General features: G+C 41.5%; 1 protein-coding gene across 2 annotated transcripts in view; it reads right to left on the reverse strand.

The window, feature by feature from the left end:
* The window catches only part of lmo3 (LIM domain only 3), a 77,836-nt gene that overhangs the window by 5,099 nt on the left and 45,197 nt on the right, over window positions 1-27,540 (reverse strand). For both annotated transcript variants that reach the window (XM_057855137.1, XM_057855138.1), the window contains exon 3: window positions 14,160-14,285. In XM_057855137.1, coding sequence (XP_057711120.1) covers window positions 14,160-14,285 — 126 coding nt within the window. The remainder of the gene's footprint in view (window positions 1-14,159; window positions 14,286-27,540) is intronic.

Below are 27,540 nucleotides of genomic sequence, written 5' to 3' on the forward strand. Positions count from 1 at the left end.
AACCTCCATGGATGATCTGGCAACTGCACTCAAAGAGAGTTGGCACCCAAATTGATGAAGAAAACTCATCAAGTCCATGCCTCCGAGACTGCAAGCTGTCATAAAAGCCAGAGGTGGTGCTACTAAATACTAGAGATGTGTTTGGATTGTTATTTCTTTGTTTGTTTCTTATGATTCCATTTTTTTTTTCCTCAGAATGGAGTGATTCCATAAATATTTCCCTGCACTTGCTCTATAAAATTAACATTTACTGACCACCACAATGTTTTTTATTCATTTCTTTTAGTGTTTCTAAATGCTAAAGAGTTGCACTTTTGAAGTAATTCATTCTTTTTTTTCAAGCTTTTTATCTGAGTTTGTTCTAAATGTCTGAGTGAGTGCTCGTCCGAGACTGATGATTGCATACTTTTTGCTAGGGGTTGTATTACGGTGGAAGATTTTGATAACAACTTGTTGGTTCCTGTTTTTTTTTTTTTTTAAACATTGACACCTTTTTAAAACAATATCTCCATCTTTTGGGATACAAAATATCACGATTAGGGCTGCAGCTATCGAATATTTTAGTAATCGAGTAATTGACTGAAAATTCTATCGATTAATCGAGTATTCGGATAAAACAAATATATTTTTAGGTGAAGAGCAATTATAAATATACATGAGAAAACAAGACATTTCATCTAATCTTGAACCATTTTCAGTCAATCAATGTCTTTATTTTCGATGTATATTGTTGAAAACAGCCAACAATTGCATCTCAGATGTAACTAGAATAAAAAAAAAAAAAAAATTAAAAAAAAAAAAAAAAAAAAAAGAGTAATTCACTGCTTTCACTCAAAAAAAAACTTTAGATCTTATTAAAAAAAAAAAAAAAAAAGTATATATATATATATATATATATATATATATATATATATATATATATATATATATATAAAACTAAAAATGCCGTTACGCTTGATAACACACATCACTTAAAAGTTTGGATTTTTTCCCACGTGTATTAATTGAATTTCTATTTGTGTCGAGCCATTTTTAAGTTCTAGTTAAGTTTTAAGTTAGTCTAAACTGTAAGTCCTGATAGGATTTTGAATTTTTGCAGTGTTCAAAATAAATGTATGATACAGGCTATTAGGAGCACATTAGGGACCAGTGCTACTTGGTGTTTTATCCAGCAACGACTACTGATTGATAGTTAGCATTATTGAGTTTTTATTTTACACCCTCAACACTCCACAACGGTATGTTATGTTAAAGCCTGTATGTAAGACACGTTAGCCACGCATCGACAGTGGTCATAATTAATAGAAACCTAGCCCTCCGCAGGGCTAACGTTACGTGAGCTTGTGACAGTAACGTTAATCTTATTTATTAGCGCTTAGCGCTCTTTATTAGCGCTTAGCGCTCTACTGCTTTAAGATGGCGGCTGTTTACTAACGCTGCCCAGACGCGGCCGAGTCTGTCATTTCGCATCTAGTTCAACATACATGTGATCTCTATGAGACTCATCAGACGCTACCTGCTACCAACGTAGCATTGTGCGGGTTAGTATTTAGCAACGTCGGCGTTGTAGCGGCTGTCGGCAGCAGTAAGTTTATTTAATGTATTTATTTTTGCTTCTTCCTGTACGCACCATCAGCGCCTTGTCCCGCATTGAAAGTAGTCCGAGCAAAACGTGATGCTTAGAGCTGTCAAAATAAACGATTACTCGAGGTGAATAAAATTACTCGGATCAGTTTTTAAACTCGAGTTACTCGAGTTGCTCGAGTATTCGTTTCAGCTCTAATCAAGATATATCACCATTTCGATATTTTGTCACACCCCTACTGCCGGCACCCTTTGGGTCCAAAGTAGGAAGGAAAGGAGAGAATTTGGTCAAAGATTCTCTGACTGAGGTGTTTCTTTGTTTAGTTCTCGTCCACCTGCAGATGATACCAAACCTCTCACATACCCGAAAGCTACATCCGCACAAATGGGGGTCTACGGTTCTTTTCGACCTTTCAGTGCAGCGCCAAGTGGAGATTATGTCGAACGAGAGGCAACTCTGGCCGAATTGTCCTGAGGGTCGCTTATCTCCCTTCAGGTTGGACAAGGTCGGCGAACACCGGTGCCAGTGTTTACCAGAGGGTACGGGGGGCTGGGGCGGAGAGTGGTGGCAGTTTCTGCTCTTGTTTGACTTTCATCGGAGACTAAGAATACAGAATTCATAGCCGGAAGCCGCACGCTAGCTTGTGTACCTGACGAGCTCATTGAGTTTATTCAGCGCTGGAGGGCAGATTGAGAGCATGATTTGTTACATCCATTTGGGACCAATTAACAGATAGACCGTAAAAGGTGAGGCCGCTGCGTTTTGGGGGGAAAAACGGCAAAAGGCATGCTTTGAGGAAGGGATTATAATTGCTTAGGAAAAAATTCTATCAAGCGCTACACTTGGAACTGATCCTACTGGAAATCTTCTATGTGGAGTAAAACTGTACAGTGACACGACAGTCATGTGAAAAAATGAAGACACCCCATTAAATATTCAGGTCTTTGTTAAGAAATGTTGACATATCAATGTATGGTCTTGTTTTTCTTTATCACTGGAAAACAAAGTGATTTAATTGCAGGTAAACAACAAAAATGAACATTGTTTTACTCATTAAACCAAATATATCAAGAAAAATGCACATTCTAACTGAGGAAAAAGTTAGGACACCTTACCACCTTGTAGCTAGTGTTACCCCCTTTGGCTGAAATAACGTCAGTGAGACGCTTTTTGAAGCCAACTACCAGTCTTTGACATCGATCTGAAGAAAGTTTGCCCCAATCCTCAACGCAGAATACTTTCAAGAGTGAGATGTTTGAGGGGTTTCTTGCATGTACAGCCTTTTTTAAGTCACCCCACAGCATCTCAATGGGATCAAGTTCATTCCAGGACTTTCCATTTCTTCCTTTTCAGCCAGTCCTTGGTGGATTGACTGGTATGTTTTGGGTCATTGTCATATTGCAACTTCCAGTTTTGCTTCCGCTTTAATTTTTTCTATAAATGCTCTCATATGTTCCTCAAGCACCCTCTGATACACGAGAGAATTCATGGTTGATTCTGTGATGGTGAGTTGACCAGATCCTGCTATAGCAAAGCATCCCCAAACCATGACAACTCCACCTCCATGCTTCACAGCTGGTATGGGTTTCTTTTCCCGGAATGCTGTATTGGGTTTACGCCAAACATGTCCTCTGTTCTGGTATCCAAATAATTCAGTTTTAAGATTCATCTGTCCAAAGAACATTATTCCAGAAGTCCTGGTCTTTTTATACACTCACTCTGGCAGACTTTAGAATGGCCTTCATGTTCTTCTTGGAGAGCAAAGGTTTCCTCCTTGCACACCTACAATGAAGGTTAAACTTGTGAAGTCTGTGTCTGATTGCACTTTCACATCAGCAGTAGCAAGAGGCTGCTGTAGGTCCCGTGATGACATTTTAGGGTTTTTGGAGACTTCTTTTAGTATCTTGCGGTTTGCTCTCGTGGTAAACTTGCTGGGCATGTTGGCAGTTGTTTTCAATGTCCTCCACTTGTAGACTATGTTGCGGACAGTGGAATGGCTGATTTTCTTTTCTTCTGAGATCTTTTAAACCCCCTTAAGTGTCTACAATCTTCTTCAAGACATTAAACAGCTCCTTTGATCTCACCATGGTGTTCTCTCTCATTTCAACAGTCAGTCACTGCTAAAAGTATTCTGCGTTAAGGAGTGGGGCAAACTTTTTTCAGACCGATGTCAAAGACTAGTAGATGGGTACAAAAAGCGTCTCACTGAAGTTAACACTAGCTTTTAGGTAGCCTGGCTCTGCCAGACTATTCTCCCTGTATTTTTCAAACAGAGAGAAATAGTCTGGGACCCATCCCATTGACGGCCTTTTCGAGCAGATACAAAATCAATCGACAAATCAGATTCGTTTATTTGCGTGACGTGTTCTTCACGAGCAACGTCACTCTTGCACGTCGAAAGTCGTCCCTTCAGCAACACAGACGGTGAACGGCAGAGCCGAGAATATGTTCCAATCCACGGTAAAATCAGTTTTAAATGACCAAAAACACATCGACACGAGTCACTGACAACAATCTGTCTCGCGCTAGCCATGTCGAATAAACTCCGCTCTCTTCATATGTTTACTTCCGCGCGCAAGTCCGTCATCCTGAAGTCGCCATTTTACTAACGTCACGTCTGCCCGTCGCTGATTGGTCCACTCCGCTGTCTGTATGCTGTGGCTTGCTCCGCCCTGGAAATTGTTTCCGTGGGAAGGGTGGCCAGACTCAATAGCTGGAACAGCGTTGAGTCTGGTGTACCAGGCTAGCTTTTAGGTAGAAGGGTGTCCTAACTTTTTCCTCAGTTAGAATATGCTTTTTTGTTGATCTATTTGGTTGCATGAGTAAAACAACGTTCATTTTTGTTGTTTACCTGCAATGCTGAAAAGTGGACTGGCTGACTCCAAAGTAAATTACAATGCTGAGATATGGATTAAATAAATGATCATATTTGCACTGTCTGATTCTCTGTGTTGAGCAGCACTTCGGGTCAAATTTCTACATATTTCCGCTTCAACATAAAGGCCTCTGAACTATTATTTTTCTGCTTACACTGTGTCCACTCCCATAATGACCTCATGTCAACTCATTTTTTTGCACTCTCTCCTCCAGTCGAATTGTTTCTCCCCCTTTTCACCTCCCCGCGCTCGTTTCCTCTCCCCTATTTCACACGGACAAATTGTTTCTGCTCGGTGAAATGTCAACAGCATATGTGACATCTGTGCGCCAATTTTGATGAGGATATTACACTGGGGCCCATCACAGGCGTGTCTAATAAAGGACGTTTTGCCGCCCCCGACTATTTCTAGTTTCTGGAACAAACAATAGTAGAGCGCATTTTCTATACGCGGCGCTATTAGGTCAAGCTTGGAAAGTGGTTTGCTTTTACTGGACCTTAAAATCAAGTAAATAACAGTCAATTAGTGTTGCTGTCGGCAACGGCATACTTTCGGAAAACCGAGAGCCGTACTTTCAAACTACGGAATACAGTATTTCAATGAAACTTTAAAAATGTTTTCTATATTATCAGTCTTTCCTAATGAGGTTCATTAGAGGAGTCTCGACACCATTAATACAATTCTACGCCTAGTTGCATTCGTATTATGGTCCATAGTCATACAGATGCTTAGTCTGCATGCAGTCATCGTCCTCTGACGCTTTCTTCATCTCTCCTTTTCCCTTTCTTTACCGAGAGGTGAGTGTGACTAATGAGTCTTTAGAGACCTCTTGTTGCAGGGCGGTAGAGGAGGAAAACATGGCTTCCACAGGCGCACTTAAAACATGCCAGCAATATGCCCCGGAGGCACGTGTTAACTAGAGAAGTCGCTATTCGCTCAAATGAGGAAAAAGTGTACACAAATACTTAGTCATACGATTTGGACCGCCTTGTCGGATAGCACAAGGACAATTGGAGAGTTCGCCTTGAAAACTCTTTGTTTTGGCATCATTAGTCATCTGCACCGAAGCACGGTTCTATCACTTCTGTAGCATTGGACTGAGTTTGAGCAAGTACACCTGAAAATTCAATCACTCGCCCACGATCATCCTGAAAATTGTAATTAACGAGTATAAATGTCAGTCAACGATACGAATTGACAAATAAGTATTTAGTCAACCACCAATTGTGCAAGTTCTCCTACTTGAACAGATTAGAGAGGCCTGTAATTGTCAACATGGGTAAATCTTAACCATGAGAGACAGAATGTGCAACCCCCCCCCCAGAAAATCACATTGTTTGATTTTTACCAAATTAGAGTGGAAAATAAATATTTGGTCACCAACAAACAAGCAAGATTTCTGGCTGTCAAACAGGTCTAACTTCTTCTAACGAGGTCTAATGAGGCTCCACTCGTTACCCGTATTAATGGCACCTGTTTTAACTCATTATCGGTATAAAAGATACCTGTCCACAACCTCAGTCAGTCACACTCCAAACTCCACTATGGCCAAGACCAAAGAGCTGTCGAAGGACACCAGAGACAAAATTGTAGACCTGCACCAGGCTGGGAAGACTGAATCTGCAATAGGTAAAACGCTTGGTGTAAAGAAATTAACTCTGGGAGCAATTATTAGAAAATGGAAGACATACAACACCACTGTTAATCTCCCTTGATCTGGGGCTCCGTGCAAGAGCTCACCCCGTGGCGTCAAAATGATAACAAGAACGGTGAGCAAAAATCCCAGAACCACACTGGGGGACCAAGTGAATGACCTACAGAGAGCTGGGGCCACAGTAACAAAGGCTAATATCAGTAACACAATGCGCCGCCAGGGACTCAAATCCTGCACTAAGCCTGAACGATATATCGTCTAAACATCGCCATCACGATGTGCGCGATAGTCCCATCGCAAGCATGTGCGATAGTTTTTTGTTTTTTAAAAAAATCCATATTAGCCTTGCTTTCTACTCTGCGCACAGCCTCACAACCTCCCTCTCCCAGCCCTTTGTTCCTCTCAGTCACTGCTGCACTTACTTATTAAAGTTAACGATGGCTTTGATCTGGCCAAAGAAGCCGGGCAGCAATCTGTCAATCATTGTTTAACTTGTTAAACAGTTTCTGCAAGGAAGCCGCGCTGGAATGAATGTCTGTGTGTGTGTGGGGACGTTGGAGACATATAAATGCCAGAAGTGATCATGAGGAGTTTGAAATTTCTACATGTCACTCCAACGCTCACAGCTAAGGTAGATAAACAGAAGCATTTAATAAAGCCAAGCATTTATCAACTACAGTCCTTTATTCTTGTTCAAAATGATTTGGTTGGACAGTTATGTTTAAAACTGATCATAATTTTGACATTTGAAGTGCTTAAAAACCATTTTATATACATTTTTTAAATCACTTTGGGGGAAAAAGTGAGAAAAACATGTCTTATATGTATCTCTTTCCAATGCTAAATTTGAATAAATACATTGAGCAAAAAAAACACAAAAAATAAAATAAAATTGGGGGTGGGGGTGCTACTTCGCAGTTTTTCACTTATCGCGGCGGGTTCTGGTGCCGATTAACCGCGAAAAACGAGGGATCACTGTACACTGTGGTGATGGTGAGTCATCCAAAGTCCTTCCAAACAGCTATTCAAGTCATCGAGTGAAAATTTCTTTTTAAAAATATATATAATTTTTAAAAAAATATCGTAATATAATATCGCAATATATCGCAACCCCCAAAAAATCGCAACAATAGTTTTTTCCAATATCGTTCAGGCCTATCCTGCACTGCCAGACATGTGCCCCTGCTGAAAAAAAGTACCCGTCCAGGCCCGTCTGCGGTTCGCTAGAGAGCATGAGGATGATCCAGAAGAGGACTGGGAGAATGTGTTATGGTCAGATGAAACTAAAATAGAACTTTTCGGTAGCAACACAGGTTCTCGTGTTTGGAGGAGAAAGAATACTGAATTGCATCCGAAGAACACCATACCCACTGTGAAGCATGGGGGTGGAAACATCATGCTTTGGGGCTGTTTTTCTGCAAAGGGACCAGGACGACTGATCTGTGGAAAGGAAAGAATGAATTGGGCCATGTATCGAAAGATATTGAGTGAAAATCCGTCAGCAAGGGCATTGAAGATGAGACGTGGCTGGGTCTTTCAGCATGACAATGATCCCAAACACACAGCCAGGGCAACAAAGGAGTTGCTTCGTAAGAAGCAATTCAAGGTCCTGGAGTGCATCTCAACCCCATAGAAAATCTGTGGAGGGAGTTGAAAGTCTGTGTTTCCAAATGACAGCCCCAAAACTACTCTAGAGTAGATCCACATGGAGCAATGGGCCAAAATACCAGCAACAGTGTGTGAAAAGCTTGTGAAGATTTACAAAAAATGTTTGGCCTCTGTTATTGCCAACAAAGGGTACATAACAAGTACTGAGATGAACTTTTGGTATTGACCAAATACTTATTTTCCATTATGATTTGCAAATAAATTCTTTAAAAATCAAACAATGTGATTTTCTGTTTTTTTTTTCCACATTCTGTCTCTCATGGTTGAGGTTTACCCCCAGGCCTCTCTAATATTTTCAAGTGGGAGAACTTGCACAATTAGTGGTTGACTAAATACTTATTCGTCCCACTGTACTTTTCAAAATGTTATTGTGCCGTGATTATTTCCCCCCTTCGGTAGATCAGGAAGCGCGATTGTCTCTCCTGCACACGCTCGCAGTTCTCGACACCAATCATACACAAAGTGACAACTATGTCCCTTATTGCCTATTAGGCCCCTGTCTAACAAGCCTGACTCATGACATACAAGGCTCCCGTGGCTGAGCTTTGCTGCGCTGAACCCAATTGGCGTCAGTCTCTCCTTCGTAAACTCAAGTATGAAGACCCCCTCTGCACCACCCCCTTATCAGCTCTGACCTTCCCCTGCACTGTCACCCATCGTGCTCTTCTCTGCTCTAACCTTCCTCCAGCCTCCCTAGACTGTGGCCTCCAGCTCATCAGGGGGAAATTGGGCCAGCACCGGCTAGATGATGAGGCTGGACGACAGCCTCATCGATTAGCTGTCCCCCACGGCTGATCTGTGGCTAACTGCTTGCCGGACGGAGGCTCATATCTCCTTCCTTATTCCCGACGCCTCTTTTCGGAAGCGGTCGGCCGTTCCTTTCGGCTCCGGCTTCCGTCCCCGCCGCTCAGGTAGGGAGAATAACAGGCCGGGCAATTGGGAAGGTCACAATGTTAGATTTATGTTTGGTTTAACGGAGTGAGGCCGCATTGGGTGCAGACACAAGGAATCAGGGTTGATGCAGGATCCTATATTTTCACTGATGGACCGCAGACAAGGGGGTAGTCACTCCCCTTTGCTTGATAGCATTTCAAAGTCATGTTCGGAGTGAAAAAAGTGGGAGGGGGGGGAACAAAGCCGGCCCGGCAGATGCACAAGTAAGATAACCGATGAGACTCTACAATTTATCACACTCTTCATTGCTTTGCCTTCACGGCAATACATAGATTGCTGTCAATTTGACAGTGATGGTGACAAAGAACAAAGGTCACGGTCGCTCGCTCTCATGCACTAATTGGCCGATCACTTAACCAAGGCCTTTAATAGCAGAGCATGGCGATGACTATTAGAGTCCTACAGTGATGGAATCAGAATAATCACCGGCGTCCGAGTTCTCTCGGGTAGTCTGAATGCACCCACAAAGGGACGGAAGACACGGGTTGATAAATGGCGGACCGCGGGGGGAGTCGGCTGTATGTTCATACGTGATTGTAGCAATTCAACCTTCAAACGCCAATTTGCGCAGCGGCTGACCTGGCGGAGCGACGGATAATTACACCGCGTGACCCTTGCCGACCCGCCGATCGCCTGCTCTGTTTATCAGATTTCACATTTTCTGACGACGTTCCACAGAGAAATCTCTGGGCCATTTGCGAGATGGATTAGATTGCTTTATTGAAGGGCCTGTCGGGGGAACGGGTCAATGGGAAAGCGGGGGGGAGGCGAGGGGGGTCAGTCTTTGGTGTTTGTTTGAGGCCGGGAAATGAGAGGGGACAGAGCCGGTGCCAATGAACGAGGCGAGCGGCGGGATCGGTATGCCAGACAAAGCGCAGGAGCCCATTTTCAGGCCATCCGAAACAAGGCGGATAAACTATTCAGGAAAAGTGAGATCCCGAGAGAGCTAAGAGCAATTTGCTGAAGGTCAATCTATTAATCACACTATAAATGTGGAGCATTTTACCTAACCGGAATGTGTTACTCCCCACAAATACGGATTAAGGCAGCACAAACAACAAAGACAACTTGGAACGTAAAGTTGAGCGCATATGTTCACGTGGCCATTTTTCCCAAGTTCATTCACATTACAAAATAAAATGCTCTTTTTCTCTTTTAATACAAGTAACAAATTTGATAACGCTATGAAGATATTTGTTGTAGTTTCATTGCCATGTTTGTATACCGTATGCCCCTGAAAATAATAGAAGAGTAACATTGCATTAAAGAATTTAGGCTGTCACGGCAAAATCAGAAGAAAGAAATAATAAATCCCGCAAAATTTCATATACAGTGGGGCAAATAAGTATTTAGTCAACCACCAATTGTGCAAGTTCACCTACTTGAAAAGATTAGAGAGGCCTGTAATTGTCAAAACCTCAACCATATGAGACAGAATGTGGAGAAAAAAAACTGAAAATCACATTGTTTGATTTTTAAAGAATTTATTTCCAAATTAGAGTGGAAAATAAGTATTTGGTCACCTACAAACAAGCAAGATTTCTGGCTGTCAAAGACGTCTAACGAGGCTCCACTCGTTACCGGTATTAATTATACATTAAAAGCACATTGAATTGCCTTGTGTTGAATTGTTCTATATAAATAAATTTGCCTTGCCTTGCCTAATGGCAGCTGTTTTAACTCATTAAGGGTATAAAAGACACCTGTCCACAATCTCTCTCAGTCACGCTCCAAACCCCACTATGGCCAAGACCAAAGAGCTGTTGAAGGACACCAGAGACAAAATTGTAGACCTGCACCAGGCTGGGAAGACAATAGGTAAAACGCTTGGTGTAAAGAAATCAACTGTTGGAGCAATTATTAGAAATTGGAAAACATACAAGACCACTGATAATCTCCCTCCATCTGGGGCTCAATGCAAGATCTCACCCCGTGGCGTCAAAATGATAACAAGAACGGTGAGCAAAAATCCCAGAACCACACTGGGGGACCTAGTGAAAGACCTACAGTGAGCTGGGACCAGAGTAACAAAGGCTATTATCAGTAACACAATGCGCCGCCAGGAACTCAAATCCTGCACTGCCAGACGTGTCCCCCAGATGAAGCCAGTACACATCCAGGCCTGTCTGCGGTTCGCTAGAGAGCATTTGGAGGATCTAGGAGAGGACTGGGGGAATGTGTTATGGTCAGATGAAACCAAAATAGAACTTTTTGGTAGAAACGCAGGTTCTCGTGTTTGGAGAAGAAAGAATACACAATTGCACCATACCCACTGTGAAGCATGGGGGTGGAAACATCATGCTTTGGGGCTGTTTTTCTGCAAAGGGACCAGGACGACTGATCTGTGTAAAGGGAAGAATGAATGGGGCCATGTATGGAGAGATTTTGAGTGAAAATCTTCTTCCATCAGCAAGGGCATTGAAGATGAGACGTGGCTGGGTCTTTCAGCATGACAATGATTTCAAACACACAGCCAGGGCAACAAAAGGAGTGGCTTCGTGAGAAGCATTTCAAGGTCCTGGAGTGGCCTAGCCGGTCCCCAGACCTCAACCCCATAGAAAATCTGTGGAGGGTGTTGAAAATCTGTGTTGCCCAATGACTGTCCCAAAACATTATTGCTCTAGAGGAGATCTGCACGGAGGAATGGGTCAAAATACCAGCAACAGTGTGTGAAAAGCTTGTGAAGAGTTACAGAAAACGTTTGGCCTCCGTTATTGGCAACAAAGGGTAGATAACAAAGTATTGAGATGAACTTTTAATATTGACCAAATACTTTTTTTCCACCATGATTTGCCAATAAATTCTTTAAAAATCAAACAATGTGATTTTCTGGGGGGGGGGGTTCCACATTCTGTCTCTCATGGTTGAGGTTTACCCATGTTGACAATTACAGGCCTCTCTAATATTTTCAAGTGGGAGAGCTTAATACTAAATACTTATTTGCCCCACTGTATATAAAAAAACTTCACGAAACAAAAAATTCTCAAGCGTCCCTATATATATCTAGACATGATAGTACATATCGGCTTCAAAAAGCTAGTAACAAAGTGGAAAACAAAAAGTCAAAGCTGACAAACAGCTTCAATTAAAGCCGGTGCCACACCATAAACCGTGGGCAGACTCCGGCAAAAATTGTGATGGGCGTCTAAATGGCGCCTGCAAGGCCGCGCTGGACCGTGCCGAACACACAAACGTCAATTTTATTCAACAGTTCATCAGCCGCCTTAATGTAAAAAGAAAGATTTGCCTGCGCTTAAGTGGGTTTTAATGCGGGAGAGCAAGGTTGGCCTGCCTGGCTCTTGCTGATGAAGATTAGCTGACTTCTTCTATTAGGAAAAGCTGTGCGGTGCAGCCGGCTGAAGTGGCAAGACAATAACCAAGTGCTAATTGTGCGTAACCAGGTCTCTTGCTTTTTAGTATGCACGATTTGTCTGCCGAGTGCGGATGCCAGCATCGCTGAGAAGAATGCTCTTTCGGTCTGATTGTGCCATTTGTAACCTTCGCGATTGCAAACTCAATTGTGGTCACCTACCGCAGCGGAGATAGTTTACCTTTTGTTGCATTGAATTACAATACGTGGAAACGCAATGACTTCAAGATGCATCCTCAGTCCACGGTCAATGGAGGATGAATAAAGAGGTCGGTTTTCACAAATATACTGTAACAATGCGGTCTAATTCACAATGTAGTCTTTCAATGTAGCCGACTCTGTAGTTATCAGAATGTTATTTTGAGTTTTTAATTTTTTTTTTCTAGGGATGTCAAACTTATCGCGGTAACAGGCGGTAATTAATTTTTTAAATTAATCACGTTAAAATATTTGGCGCAATTAACAGTTTACAGCCTTAAACAGTTAACAATGACGCCGTTTTAGCACACTGAGAGCGAAAAATGCAGAGAAATGCGAGTGGACATAGGCGTTCATTGGACCGCGCCTTTTATTGGCTTAGGCTTTGGCAGCCACTACTAACAGTCATGGTTGCCCAACTTCCCATGATGCATTTGGGCGGAGCAAGAGACGATCTTTTTTTTTAACACGCTTAATTGAACACAACACAGAACATTGTGTATACCACTTGCAGCCACTACTGACAGTCATGGTTGCCCAATTTCCCATCAGGCATTTCGGCGTAGCAGGAGACGTTCTTTATCTTAATACGCCTAATTGAACACAATGCAGAACATACTGTATACCATTTGCAGCCACCACTGACAGTCACGGTTGCGCAACTTCCCATCATGCATTTGTGCGGAGCAAGAGACGTTCATTTTCTTAGCACGCCTAATTGAACACAATGCAGAACATACTGTATACCATTTGCAGCCACCACTGTCAGTCATGGTTACCCAACTTCCCATCATGCATTTGGGTGGAGCAGGAGACATTCTTTTTCTTAATATTAAAATTACTACAACTTGTACTCAAATGATCTTTTAAGAACTACAAGTCTTTCTTGTGGATCCCTTTAACAGAATGAATGTTAAAATGTTAATGCCATCTTGTGGATTTATTGTTATAATAAATAAATACAGTACTTATGTACAGGATGTTGAATGTTTTTGTCCGTCTTGTGTCTTATCTTTCCATTCCAACAATAATTTGCAGAAAAATATGGCATATTTTAGAGATGGTTTGAATTGCGATTAATTACGATTAATTTTTAAGCTGTGATTAACTCAATCAAAAATTTTCATCATTTTACAGCCCTAATTTTTACATTACGGATTCCAACTCGTCTAATAAGCAACAAGGTGGTTTTGAGCAATACCTTCTGGGACAGGAGTGCCCAAGTCCGGTCCTCGAGAGCCCCTATCCAGCTTGTTTTCCATGTCTTCCTCCTTAACACACCTGAATCAAATGATTAGCTCATCAGCAAGTGCTGCAGGAGCCTAACAATGATCCTGATTATTTGATTCAGGTGTGTTGGAGAAGGGAGACATGGAAAACAAGCTGGATAGGGGCTCTCGAGGACCGGACTTGGGCACCCCTGTTCTGGGAAATGTCCGTCGGGCTCCAAATTGTTAAGCTCTATCGGTAAGATGTGTCATATAACATACTGTCGATGACTTCAGTAACTGCCAATCAAAAGTAAGAGTAAAGGCACAACAAGCAGTCACCTCTGACCACGTTCAGGGTTTGCCTGGACTGCTAGTAATGAAGACTGATGGAAAAATATGTATAGACAGAGTAGAGGCCCCTCTAGCTTTGTCTAGCCTAAAACTCTCCAGTAGTAGTACAAGATCATCATCTCAGGGTCCATCTGGGGTATCTCTCTGGTCACTTGTTAGAGTGATAAATCTCTCAATGTTCAACTATCAGCAGCGGGGTCAGTACGGCGCAATCGTTCTTCCCCGAGCAGCCATTTGGCCGGATACAGGTAGCGGCGGAGAGACGCCAGTTCAGCGCGGTTCAATCACTCACCTCTGATTGCAGAGCTGGCACGCGAAGCAGTCCAGGTGGTAGACGTTCTCTTTGGCTCTCATGACCATCTCGAAGGCTGGAATTAGCTTGCTGCAGGCCGCGCAGTTCCCCGTCACGCCGAACAACCTGTATATCACATTGAATACTGAATATTAGGAACCGTAAAATGGCAAGTTTGGGAGTTCGGCGCTTTCCGGACTGACTAAAAAGTCAAAGTATAATGGTGTGAAACGCCGTAGTGGCAGCTCTTTGTGCTCACCAAGTCTAACTGACTGCGTCCGCCCAAGGGGGCATTGATGGTATCAGTTTGTTTGTGTGCAGTCTTTATAAACACTGCACCCCAAATAGATCCCGCCTTCAGAGCCTCAAAGACTGTTTGGCCACTCTTATTCCCCCCGAAAATACAGAAGTGACGGGATCTCGTAAATAGAGTGTACCGCATCACTATATGCATCATTTATTGTCAAGTACAGTGGGGCAAATAAGTATTTAGTCAACCACCAATTGTGCAAGCTCTCTTACTTGAAAAGATTAGAGAGGCCTGTAATTGTCAACATGGGTAAACCTCAACCATGAGAGACAGAATGTGGAAAAAAAAAAAAAAACAGAAAATTACAGTGTATGATTTATAAATAATTTTATTTGCAAACCATGGTGGAAAATAAGTATTTGGTCAATACCAAAAGTTCATCTCAATATTTTGTTATGTACCCTTTGTTGGCAATAACGGAGGCCAAACGTTTTCTGTAATTCTTCACTCTTCGCTTGGTGTAAAGAAATCAACTGTGGGAGCAATTATTAGAAAATGGAAGACATACAAGACCACTGATAATCTCCCTCGATCTGGGGCTCCATGCAACATCTCACCCCGAGGCGTCAAAATGATAACAAAAACGGTGAGCAAAAATCCAAGAACCACACGGGGGGACCTAGTGAATGACCTACAGAGAGCTAAGACCACAGTAACAAAGGCTACTATCAGTAACACAATGCGCCGCTAGGGACTCAAATCCTGCACGGCCAGATGTGTCCCCATGCTGAAGCCAGTACACATCCAGGATCGTCTGCGGTTTGCTAGAGAGCATTTGGATGATCCAGAGGAGGACTGGGAGAATGTGTTATGGTCAGATAAAACCAAAATAGAACTTTTTGGGAGAAACTCAGGTTCTTGTGTTTGGAGGAGAAAGAATACTTAATTGCACCATACCCACTGTAAAGCATGGGGGTGGAAACATCATGCTTTGGGGGTGTTTTTCTGCAAAGGGACCAGGACGACTGATCTGTGTAAAGGAAAGACTGAATGGGGCCATGTATCGATAGATTTTGAGTGAAAATCTTCTTCCATCAGCAAGGGCATTGAAGATGAGACGTGGCTGGGTCTTTCAGCATGACAGTGATCCCACACACACAGCAAGGGAAACAAAGGAGTGGCTTCGTAAGAAGCATTTCAAGGTCCTGGAGTGGCCTAGCCAGTCTCCAGATCTCAACCCCATAGAAAATCTGTGGATGGAGTTGAAAGTCCGTGTTGCCCAACGACAGCCCCAAAACATCACTGCTCTAGAGGAGATCTGCATGAAGGAATGGGTCAAAATACCAGCAACAGTGTGTGAAAAGCTTGTGAAGAGTTACAGAAAATGTTTGGGCTCCATTATTGCCAACAAAGAGTACATAACAAAGTATTGAGATGAACTTTTGGTATTGACCAAATACTTATTTTCCATTATGATTTGCAAATAAATTTTTTCAAAATCAAACAATGTGATTTTTTTTACCCATGTTGACAATTATAGGCCTCTAATATATTCAAGTGGGAGAACCTGCACAATTAGTGGTTGACTAAATACTTATTTGCCTCACTGTAGGTAAAGTGATTAACTTTTGCTTAACTGAAAAAGGAAGAATACTACGACAATATTATGGTGCCTTCATATGACCAGTGGTAAAGTGATTTTTACAACCATATAAAAAGTACTGATTAAACTTTATTTAGTTATTGCCAACAAAGAGTACATAACCAAGTATTGAGATGAACTTTTGGTATTGACCAAATACTTATTTTCCACCATGATTTGCAAATAAATTCTTTAAAAATCAAACAATGTGATTTTCTGTTTTTTTTTTCCACATTTTGTCTCTCATGGTTGAGGTTTACCCATGTTGACAATTACAGGCCTCTAATATTTTCAAGTGGGAGAACTTGCACAATTCGTGGTTGACAAAATACTTATTTGCCCCACTGTAAGTAAAGTGATTAACTAAAGATGTCCCGATCGATCGGGATGCTGATCCATCGGGTCCGATCACGTCATTTTCAAAATATCGGAATCGGCAAAAAAAATATCAGACATGCCTTTTTTAATATATATATATTTTTTAAATTAAATCGTCTTCTAATTGTATTTAACGTGACAGACAAAACGTCTTACACTCATCCAGAGTCTTTAGTTTTGGCTTAAAGTAGGGCTATCAAATTTATCGCGTTAATGGCGGTAATTTAAAAAAAATTAATCACGTTAAAATATTTAACGCAATTAACGCATGCGCTGCACGACCCACTCACGCATTGTCGCGTTCAATCTATAATGGCACCGTTTTACTTATATATAAAGCTAAAAGGCAGCGTAAAATGAGTAGAGTGAATTTTGCCAGTCTTTGGATCCTTTTTTTAGTTGGTTAAAGCCTTAAAATCCCTCTCTCAACAATTTGAAATATCGTGGGAAGCAATGTGGGGAAGAAAGGTCGTAGTTGATCTTTTTCTTAACACCCTATGTTATTTCCCAACGCAGAGAAGATACATTAATTGGTGCCACTACGCACAGTCACCATCATGCATTTGGGCAGAACAGTTAAATGGCTACAGTATCATTTACTGAAAGCTCAACAAATACACTAGATGGCAATATTTAGTCACAATATTCAAGTCACATTTATCCTTTAAGAATTACAAGTCTTTCTATCCGTGGATCCCTCTCACAGAAAGAATGTTAATAATGTAAATGCCATCTTGAGGATTTATTGTCATAATAAACAAATACAGTACTTATGTACTGTATGTTGAATGTATATATTCGTCTGAGTTTTATTCATTTTTTTCTTAATGCATTGCCAAAATGTATAGGATTGGGAAAAATTATCGGGAATGATTGGAATTGAATCGGGAGCAAAAAAAGCAATCGGCTCGGGAAATAGCGGGATCGGCAGATACTCAAACTAACACGATCGGGATCGGATCGGGAGCAAAAAAAACATGATCGGAACAACCCTATGATTAACTTTTGCTTAACCGAAAAGGGAAGAATATTACGGTGCCTTCATATGACCAGTGGTCAAGTGATTTTTACAACCATATAAAAAGTACTGATTAAACTGATAAAAAAAAAAAACATGAGCACACCTTCGCATTTATAGGCTTACGCTGTATTCATAGTTTTATTATATCCATTTTCTATCCCACTTATCAAGTTCAGGGTCGTCATCAGAGTGGAAACTGAAGCCACGATGCTTGCAAGGAAGTCAGGTGAATCATCCACCGCACTTTCACAGGGTTGTGACGAAAATCGAACAAAAAAAGTTGACTTTGAGAAAAACTTTTGACATATTGCGGCAGAAGATCGCAATAGCTCAGTAAACTGAAGTGATATTAGTCCTTCTTTGTGAGAAAATAAAGATGTAAACCAAAAAAAAACATACTCACAGGCGTATGGTTGCGTTAAAATTTGCTTAAAGAGTGACAACAAAGCCATATTAGTAAAATACCTGACCTGGTGATAGGGACTAGTATCGGTATTCTAGGGCAAAAATGCTAGATTGGGCTTGGCCAAAAGCATTCCAAATAAATAAAGAATTGTAAGGCCACAGCTTGTGCCATTGAAATAGATGGGACATGGCTTCCACCACTGCCCAGGGAGGACCCTATTATTTCTCTGCCTGCTCCAGGGACTTTAATGGGAGTATTCATTAGGGATTCAGGGCTGTTACTACACAGCGACCTAGAGCAGGCTACAAGGGAGAAAGGAATCTGATAACGAAATCATATAACAAAATAACCTATTAAGCAGACTTCTTCGGGCACTTTTAGCCATCGTTGTTAAAATGATAAAACGGCATGCCACTCTCTGAGTCTGTAAGAGATCGCAATCTGATAAATGATCTCAGGGCTCGGGATATGCAGGGTTGTTTATTAACCTTCAGAAAGTATGTTTCCCAGAGGCAAAGGAAGCAGATAGATTGCGCCCTCATGAATACCTCCAGAATTAAGGGCCACTGTCAACACACCTTGAGACAATGAAGGATATTGCATGGAACGTGGTAGCTAGGTAAAAACAAAGAGGGCCTCTTCTATGGATTATTACTGACTTAATTAAAAGAATTATGCCTCCTCCTTTGAGCTCTCTAAATTTAGATACGTCTGCGTTATCGTGTCCTTTTTTTTTTTTTTCCCCTTTCCTCCACAAATGTGTATCGCCAAAAGGCGCTCGCATGAAATGATGACTTCTCTGGTTCCAAAGAACGGTAATTGATCTAAAAAAAAAACCAACAAAAAAAGAAAAAGGCAGATATGATAGCTCTAGTGTGAGATAATGAGCACGTGTTCGGGCCTAACAGCGGCACTTTGTATTGCGGCTTACGACAAAGTCACAGTGAGACGCCGCTTACTCTGCAGGGGTGAATGTCCTTGTCTTCCACTAACCCGAATCATTTTCAGATAGCATGCTCTCAAGGCTCCCAGATTATAAACGATGGAAGGTATTGGCGTAAAAAAGCCACGTTATAAGCTTTCTGCCTGTCGGCTCGAATCAAAACGGTGTTCTGTTTCAACGTTTCATTTGCGCTGTCTGTCTCGCAACTCCTGAAATTTGGCTGACCCGCTCTGTTTAAAAAGTCTGTCACACTACTTTGCTCTCAAAGATTCTCGATAGACGACCTTGTGTTACTATTCCCCGTTGTGTCTTCTGCTGAAATCAATAACGAAAGACCGCTGCTCTCCACTTGAATTCTTCGTGCTGAAGTTAAAGAAACAGGAACAAAAAGAACTTTATTTGGGGAGGTCCAATTTTTAGAAAATGTCTAAGTATTGGCCCTGATTATAAGACGACCCCCTCTTTTTTTGAACACCATATCAATTTTTAAACAGAAAATAATTACAGTACATCTGAAACAAATGATTATAACAATATATTTGAGAGAAAAAACATGTTATTTTGCCTCATCTAAATCTTAATATCTGTACATTTAAATATGTAAACTAGGGTTGTTCCGATCATGTTTTTTTGCTCCCGATCCGATCCCGCTATTTCCCGGTCCGATTGCTTTTTTTTTTTGTTTGCTCCCTATTCAATTCCAATCATTCTCGATAATTTTTCCCGATCATATACATTTTAGCAATGCATTAGGAAAAAAATGAATAAAACTCGGACGAATATATACATTCAACATCCAGTACATAAGTACTGTATTTGTTTATTATGACAATAAATCCTCAAGATGGCATTTACATTATTAACATTCTTTCTGTGAGAGGGATCCACGGATAGAAAGACTTCTTCTTAAAGGATAAATATGACTTTGTATATTGTGACTAAATATTGCCATCTAGTGTATTTGTTGAGCTTTCAGTAAATGATACTGTAGCCATTTAACTGTTCTGCCCAAATGCATGATGGGAAGTGCAACCATGACTGTGCGTAGTGGTACCAATTGATATATCTTCTCTGCGTTGGGAAATAACATAGGGTGTTAAGAAAAAGATCAATTACTACCTTGCTTCCCCACATTGCTTCCCACGATATTTTTAATCGTAGGGAAAGGGATTGTAAGGCTTTAGCCAATTAAACAAAGGCTCCAAAGGCTGCTAAAATTCACTCTACTCATTTTACGCTGCCTTTTAGCTCTCTATATATAGGTAAAACGGCGCCATTACAGATTTAACACGACACTGCGTGAGTGGGTCGTGCAGCGCATGCGTTAATTACATTAAATATTTTAACGTGATAAATTAAAAAAAAAAAAAAAAATTACCGCCGTTAACGGGATAAATTTGATAACCCTACCTCAAGCCTAAACTAAAGACTCTGGATGAGTGTAACATATTATGTCTGTAATGTTAAATACAATTAGAAAACGATTTAATTAAAAAATATATATATTAAAAAAAGGCATGTCCGATATTTTTTTGCTGATTCAGATACTTTGAAAATGACGTGATGGGACCCGATCGATCGGCATCTCTAATGTAAACTAATGTGCAATCACATTTGTAAATGAATGGCTTCTGGCCAATCTATTGTGATAAAACAACAAAATTGCAATAACTGCATTAACCATCAAAGTGAAGTCTAACTGTAACTGAAGCCTTGAAACAAATCTGAAAAAGGAAAAACATTGCAATAAAATAATGCAAACTGGTTAAACTTGAGTAGCTGAGATCTGTCATGACAGAACATCGCTTCAATGATATCTGGCGCCATCTAGCGTCGTAAATGGGTATAATGTCTGGAACGCGAATATAAGACGACCCCCACTTTTTCAGTCTTATTTCAATGCAAAAAACGCGGTCCTATATTTCGGGCCATTACGGTAATTATTAGAGGCGTGCGAAATTTCTGATAACTTAGATTATCCGGCCGTGGAAGATTCGAGAACAATTCACAAATATCCACATTCCGATTATTGAATTATACCAGGTAAAGCGGAAGTAAAACACAGTCAGCGCGGTCTTTGGGACGCAATGAGGAATGGACCGAGAGTAAATAAATCACCTTAAATGGCCCAAAATGACCTCATTGCCTGGCATTGGCTGTTACCGACGGCCATAGACGTTCAATCCGTTTGAAGTGGGAGGGATGGCCACCCTTCCACTTCAAATGGATTGGACGTCTACTAGTGATAAACTCATTCCAGTTCACAGCAGAAGCATGTTTTTCTGTTTATTAGTTGTTTTTAGAATACCCTAGAATGATTTCCTGACCAATGTATCGATAGTTGTTGTATCGCCATATCGTCAGATCACCGTTATCGTTAGCTTTGTTTCGCAAACCGTATCGTATCGTGAGGTACCAAGAGGTTCCCACTCCTTGTATAGAAGTCCTGTGACATTAGATTTCACTCGCAATGTCTTGACAGTATTTTTTTCTTTTTAAAATATCAGTTGACGACACCGCTACTGGTATGATGTCCTTTGGGAAACACAACTTCCCCAAAAACGAGGTTGAAGTTCTAATTCAATTCCAAGTGAACCTATTTTTTTGTCGATGTCGTTCTACGCTTTGAATCCAAGAAATTAAATCTTTGATAATGTTTTCCAGCCTGTGAGCAGCATTGTTCTTGCGTCGGTGACGGATGTGCTCGTTGAAAAGAAAATGAGAAGCCCAAAGACCCCCCAGGTTCCTAAACAGACCTCCCGGCTGCTTCTCATCCACTTGTTTGCTGCATAATTCATTTGGTACCTATGTGCTACATTAACCACCGCGTTAAATGATTCAACGTCGCCTTCCGGCCCGCGCTGGCTTCCGGGGACAACACATTTGCTTCTCAAATCAAACGGTATTTTTTTCCCCCACTCAATAAGAGAGCCCGATGACCATCTTTTGGATGGCGCTAGCAGCTCCGGTGTGGCGAAGACTCTTCGAAACCTGCCTCGCCCTGCGGGGAGGGAAGATGGATGGAGCGTACCTGCCACTCGTCTTTCGCCGCTCTGCCAGTTTGATGTCACGGGCGCTAATGGCTCTCAGGGGAGGAGGCAAATTAAGCGTGGTTTTGCTTGTAATGAATTCAAAGGCACAGGCTCACACGCAATCAGAGGATGACGGCTTAGCTGAGGACCCGGAGCCTGCCGATTCAATACATTTAGCCGGGCATTATAATTGCTAATAAATAAATACCTTTCTCGTGGCCTTCTCTTATTCTAACAGCTGCCTGTTATGTCTGGAGGGCTGCGGGATAACAATGTAAAACAGCAGGCTTGACATACACTTAATATCCACGGCTGACAAGACAGCATGTATATTTAAAGGGCTCGGAGATACAGACTGAAATTAAAATTCATGCTCTGCGCAAATCTGAATTTGAAAGGGTATTGATGCAGTCAGTGCTCAATACCTTGTATTGTCGGTCACGAGGCGTTCACTGTGTATTAGAGCCCGGTACGGCTCAGTGGTACCTATTTGATGAGTGGAGAGAGAGGGGGGAAAAACAGATACCAATTAAATTATTCCACAAGGCTTTAGCCCAGCGGACCCCAAAACCGGATTGGAGTGTGCGAGGCACTCGTCTCCTTTGGCGAATGCACAAGTGGTGTCATGCCAAATGGATTGTTTCAGCTTTGGCGAACTAAGTGTGTCAAAAATAACAATGACTCCTTCCTCATTACGGAGAGTTGTGCATGACGTACCTTACGCAGGAATATATTGGCAAAAGTTTTGCCTTTACATCGCTAACTAAGAACTTTGCCAAGGTGAAAAGATTGAGCTTTGCATATTTACACCAAGGAAACTCGTGAAATTACTATCATTGAGAGAAAATATAGGAAAAGATGTAAACAAAACAGGATGTTTCAGAGCACTGCTTGGTAGAGATAGTAATATACAGGAGTGCCTGGAGATAGTGACCCAAGCCTTTTCTTTGACTTTTGAGATTCAAGCGTTGACTCACTTGGCAACAAGCGACTTGCCTTAAAATCTACGAGCTACCGTAATTTTCGGACTATAAGCCGCTACTTTTTTTCTTCATTTTGAATCCTGCGGCTTATAGTCCAGTGCGGCTTATTTGTTGATTTATTTGGGTTCATAAGATCTTCGTGATTATGACATGACACTATCATTGGCATTACTGAATGCTTATGACAGATGTCATTAATAGAGGTCGCAGAGAATTCTGGAGCATGGGTATTTGTATTGGGAAAGGCCAAATGGACCTCAGCTGGGCATTCTAGAGATAATTATTAAGTGTCATCAGCAAAACTCCATTTATGTCCAGCTCGGATATTTTACATCCATTCAAAAGTGAGATAATTTGCCCAATAACACTAAATGGCATCTGTTATAAGCATTCATTAATGCTCATGACAGTCTTATGTCATAATTATGATTGTCTAATGACAGTCTTATGGCACCACTGTCAAAGTGTTACCAAAATCCATAACTAGCAATTAATGAAACAACTGGAACAGTAATTGAATAAATAATTAGCACAGAACATGAATTGAAATTGCAATTTATACCTGCAGCACTGCAATGCATGCTAGGCGGCATGTTGGACAACAGTGTTGACAGCAGGTGGTCGCAGAGGTTGACTGGGAGCAGTGATGGCCAAATGAGGTTTCTTGAAGCAATGAAGCTTTCCAGCCAATTGGTTCAAAGTTACATGTTGGTTCATTTGGTCATTTGGTTACCGGTTAATATCTTTTGGTGTAAATATCCCATAATACAGGACAGCTGCGGCTTATAGTGCAGTGCGGCTTATCTATGAACAAATGTTGTTTTCGTGTCAAATTTGGTGGGTGGCGCCTTATAGTGCGACAATTACGGTACATGCTTTTGCATAACGGGAAACTTCAAAGATAGGGGTATAACATTTTTAAATTGGTCACTAAGGCTAGGTTCATACTAGAGGTCTTAATGCACAAATCCGATTTTTTTGTCTTATCTGTTTTTTTTTTTTTTTTTTTTTTGCGTACCCGTTCAGACTGCCTTTGTCCATTCAAGTATTACGCATGCGCACTAATTCGCAGTCCAACACGCGCTGAGCAAGACGACCCGCATGCGCAGAAGCATCAAAACAAATGACCACACATGCTGGCTGTCATCTGTCATTCCAGGGATATTATATTTTGCTTTTTAAAAAGAGGACACAAATAACAGACATAAATAATCCCAGTTTCGGCTTATATTCAGAGTATATGGATAGATAGCATGCACGCACCGTCCGTGCATGTCACACACACATACGGGCAGTTTGCCCCGACTCTCGGCCGTGTAAGCAATGTTGAAATATGGAGCAGACAGAAAACCGATCATTCTCAGGTTTATCCTCAACCCATTTTTATTTTTCTATGACTGTTGTCAAGTCCGACCCTTCCTAAAAGCCTAGTTCAAGGCAAGCTAGGCGCTAATAACGCACAGCTGCACCGCTACCGTAGCGTCTCTCTCGCTTTTTGATGACGTAATTGCTGCATGAATTCCGATTTGAAAGACTGGACAGTACAGACCGCCGCGACAGTCTGGAAAAACGTGGCCCAGATCGGATTTGAAGCACATACGAAAGTGACCCAGATCAGATTTGAAATGGTCCAGTTCTATGCGACTTGTCACGTTCAGACCGTCAAGTTAATGCCTCACTCGAGTCGGAAAAAGACGAAAAGATCGGATTCGTGCATTAAGACCTGTAGTATGAACGTAGCCTAAGTGCTCTGGACAAGATCTTCTCTACAATGCGAGCAGAACTTGGACAATGCCCACGTCCGGGCAAAACTTTCAAGTCTGGATTTATGGAGGATGGGTGGAGAAAATGGCGGCCGCTGTGTCTGACCACACTCGAAGCGGAGGACGTCGAGGACATCTACCTGTTCATCATGCTGATGGCTGTGATTCTTCTGCAAGGGCTCGGAGCCCACTGGATTCGTCGGATCATCATGAAAATGCTGGAGGGCCAAAGGAAATCAGTGGAATTGACCACTACCACTATCACTACTGAGCACTATCACTGTAGTGCACGCCAGTCTCAACAAGGCCTGTGACGAGATATCACAGGTGAAGAACGACCTAACTGCATCCAACATTACCACAACCAGAATGGTATGAACATGACCACGGAGCTGCTCAATCTGGAGATGATTGTTCGTCGGAATGCAGCAAGTAATGAAGACCGCGACGAGGAATGAATATACTGGAGGAGGTGGCGGACGCGGGCTGCCATCTGTCCTCATCTATCCTCTATCTACTGGATCAAATCAACAAAATGAACGGACTCACACTGAACTATGAACTAATCTACCGGATCGAATCAACAAAACAAACTAATCGCAGTGATCGACAATGACTATTGGGAAGATGAACATTTACACAATCAAGGGGAGGGCAGGGGTGGATAAACAAAAAAAAAAACTTGTAATCACACAATTTGAAAAGTCAAAATTGTTATTCGATAATTTGCGTCCTTACTGGGGACGCGATTTAATAAGCTTCGGCTTCTCCCGTCACCCTTTTCTCTTTTAGGGTTTAATTGAATGTAAATACAAATCAATGCTTTATGTCTGGATTGTTGCCTGTCCACGCCTGAAAAGGTAAATAAATCATTTATTGTAGTAGGTATAAACAGTATATTATTATTAGGGATGTCAAACGATTAAAAATTTTAATCGAGTTAATCACAGCATAAAAATTAATAAATTGTAATTAATCGCAATTCAAAACCATCTATAAAATATGCCATGTTTTTCTGTAAATTATTGTTGGAATGGAAAGATAAGACACGACGGATATATACATTCAACATACTGTACATAAGTACTGTATTTGTTTGTTATAACAATAAATCAACAAGATGGCATTAACATTAACATTCTGTTAAAGTGATCCATGGATAGAAAGACTTGTAGTTCTTAAAAGATAAATGTTAGTACAAGTTTGTAAAAATTTCAATCTAAAAATAAACTAGTAGCTCGCCATTGTCGATGTCAACAATTACAATCGCACCCAAGCGCCAGCAGAGGGCGACAAAACTCCAAAAAACACAAGTAACAAGTGCACATGACAATATGCTGTCATTTTAATCTGTTTGAGCGGGGCATGTGCGTTAATTGCGTCAAATATTTTAACGTGATTAATTTAAAAAAATAATTACCGCCCGTTAACGTGATAATTTTGACAGTCCTAAAATAAATAATTCATTTATTGTAGTAGGTATATACAGTATATTATTATTATTTATTTGAATTTTAGCTTGTCGGATTTTAAAGTGGCCAACAAAAATGTTTTATTTTGAAAAGCAAGCCTGTCGACCGATGTACGTACTTCCTCAGCCAAAGCTGTTGTTATTATTTTTAAGAGGGGTTGCTTTCCAGTATCCATTTAAAATTCCAGCTGCAGCCTTCCTCCCCCCGATCTCCATCATTCCCATCCCTCCCACCACTTCAATTGCCCCAGCCTCGGCATGCATTCATCAGCTGCCGGATTAGAATTTGTTTCCTCACAAACCATTGATCATCGGCCTATTACTAGGCAAATGACAGTTAATTACCCACTACATTAACCACTGGGACCCAGGGAGCGACTGTGTGTGCCATCAGTCAACATGATGAATGTGGCAAGTTCAGTAATGCATGGCCGTTCCCTCGTCCGCCTGCCACGCCGAGAACAACCCCGGGATCTCACTTCCAGGCACCCAAGGAAAATCTATGGTAATCTGCATAATTACAGGCTCAGGGTTAATAACAGACAAATGATTTGTTGCATCTCAACATGGGCTTTTTTTTTTTTTTTTTTAAATGGGATTGCGCTTAGTCCATTTGCTGATGCGGCCTGTCCGTAACGACGAATTTACTCGCGGGGAGTCTGCGGAATGAATTCCAATGATTCCCGTTTTATAATATAGCCGCAAAGTAAAGAAAGTTACAACAGGGCAGATAGGAAGGGGGAGGGGAGACAGTTAAAGGTGGCAGATGTAATCAGACTCTGGCGTTCCTCAATTTAATACCCCCAGCCTGTGTGATTGTCAGTGATTAAACAACGTTTCGGGGCAAAATTATTTCAATTACCGTGGCCGTGACCTGGGAATTGTCCGCGGGATAAGATTTTCTTCCTCGAGTGCCCCGACTTGCCTGGCTGCCAGCCTCTATCAGTTCTCATCTGCACCTGGACTCTGATATCCTAATGATGAATTATGGCCCGCTTTCCGGGAGACTGCCGGGTATACGGCGCGACGTTCCCCCAGTAACTGTCAGCTCGGGGAGACGCCACCTAATTAGCTCCCATATAACCTCTGCCGAGAGGTTGAACAACATCTGCTTTTCTACATGAAGCAACTTTCAAAAGATAAGCCGTACGCGCAAGGTCATGTTCTTTGTTACTTGTGTGAGGAGCATCGTTTCCGAACGTGGCTCAAGTTTTAAGACATGCAGCACGAGTATAATTTGCTCATTGAAACTAATCACTTGTATCCAGGGGTGAAAGTGGGCCAGAACGGTCAGGAATGCAGTTCCGGTATAAGATTCAGGGCCGGAACAGTACACAGTGCTTTGATTCCGAAAATGTGACAGCAACTGTCAAAACGCTATGTAAAAAAAAAAATTAAAAAAAAATGCTAAGCTGCCACACATGCATTTCAGCTCCAAGAAGAAAACAATCTACCAACATCAGATTTACATACACAAGTGTAAACAACAATC

Source organism: Corythoichthys intestinalis, chromosome 13 (genome assembly GCF_030265065.1).
Source record: "Corythoichthys intestinalis isolate RoL2023-P3 chromosome 13, ASM3026506v1, whole genome shotgun sequence".
NCBI classification, from domain to species: Eukaryota; Metazoa; Chordata; class Actinopteri; order Syngnathiformes; family Syngnathidae; genus Corythoichthys; species Corythoichthys intestinalis.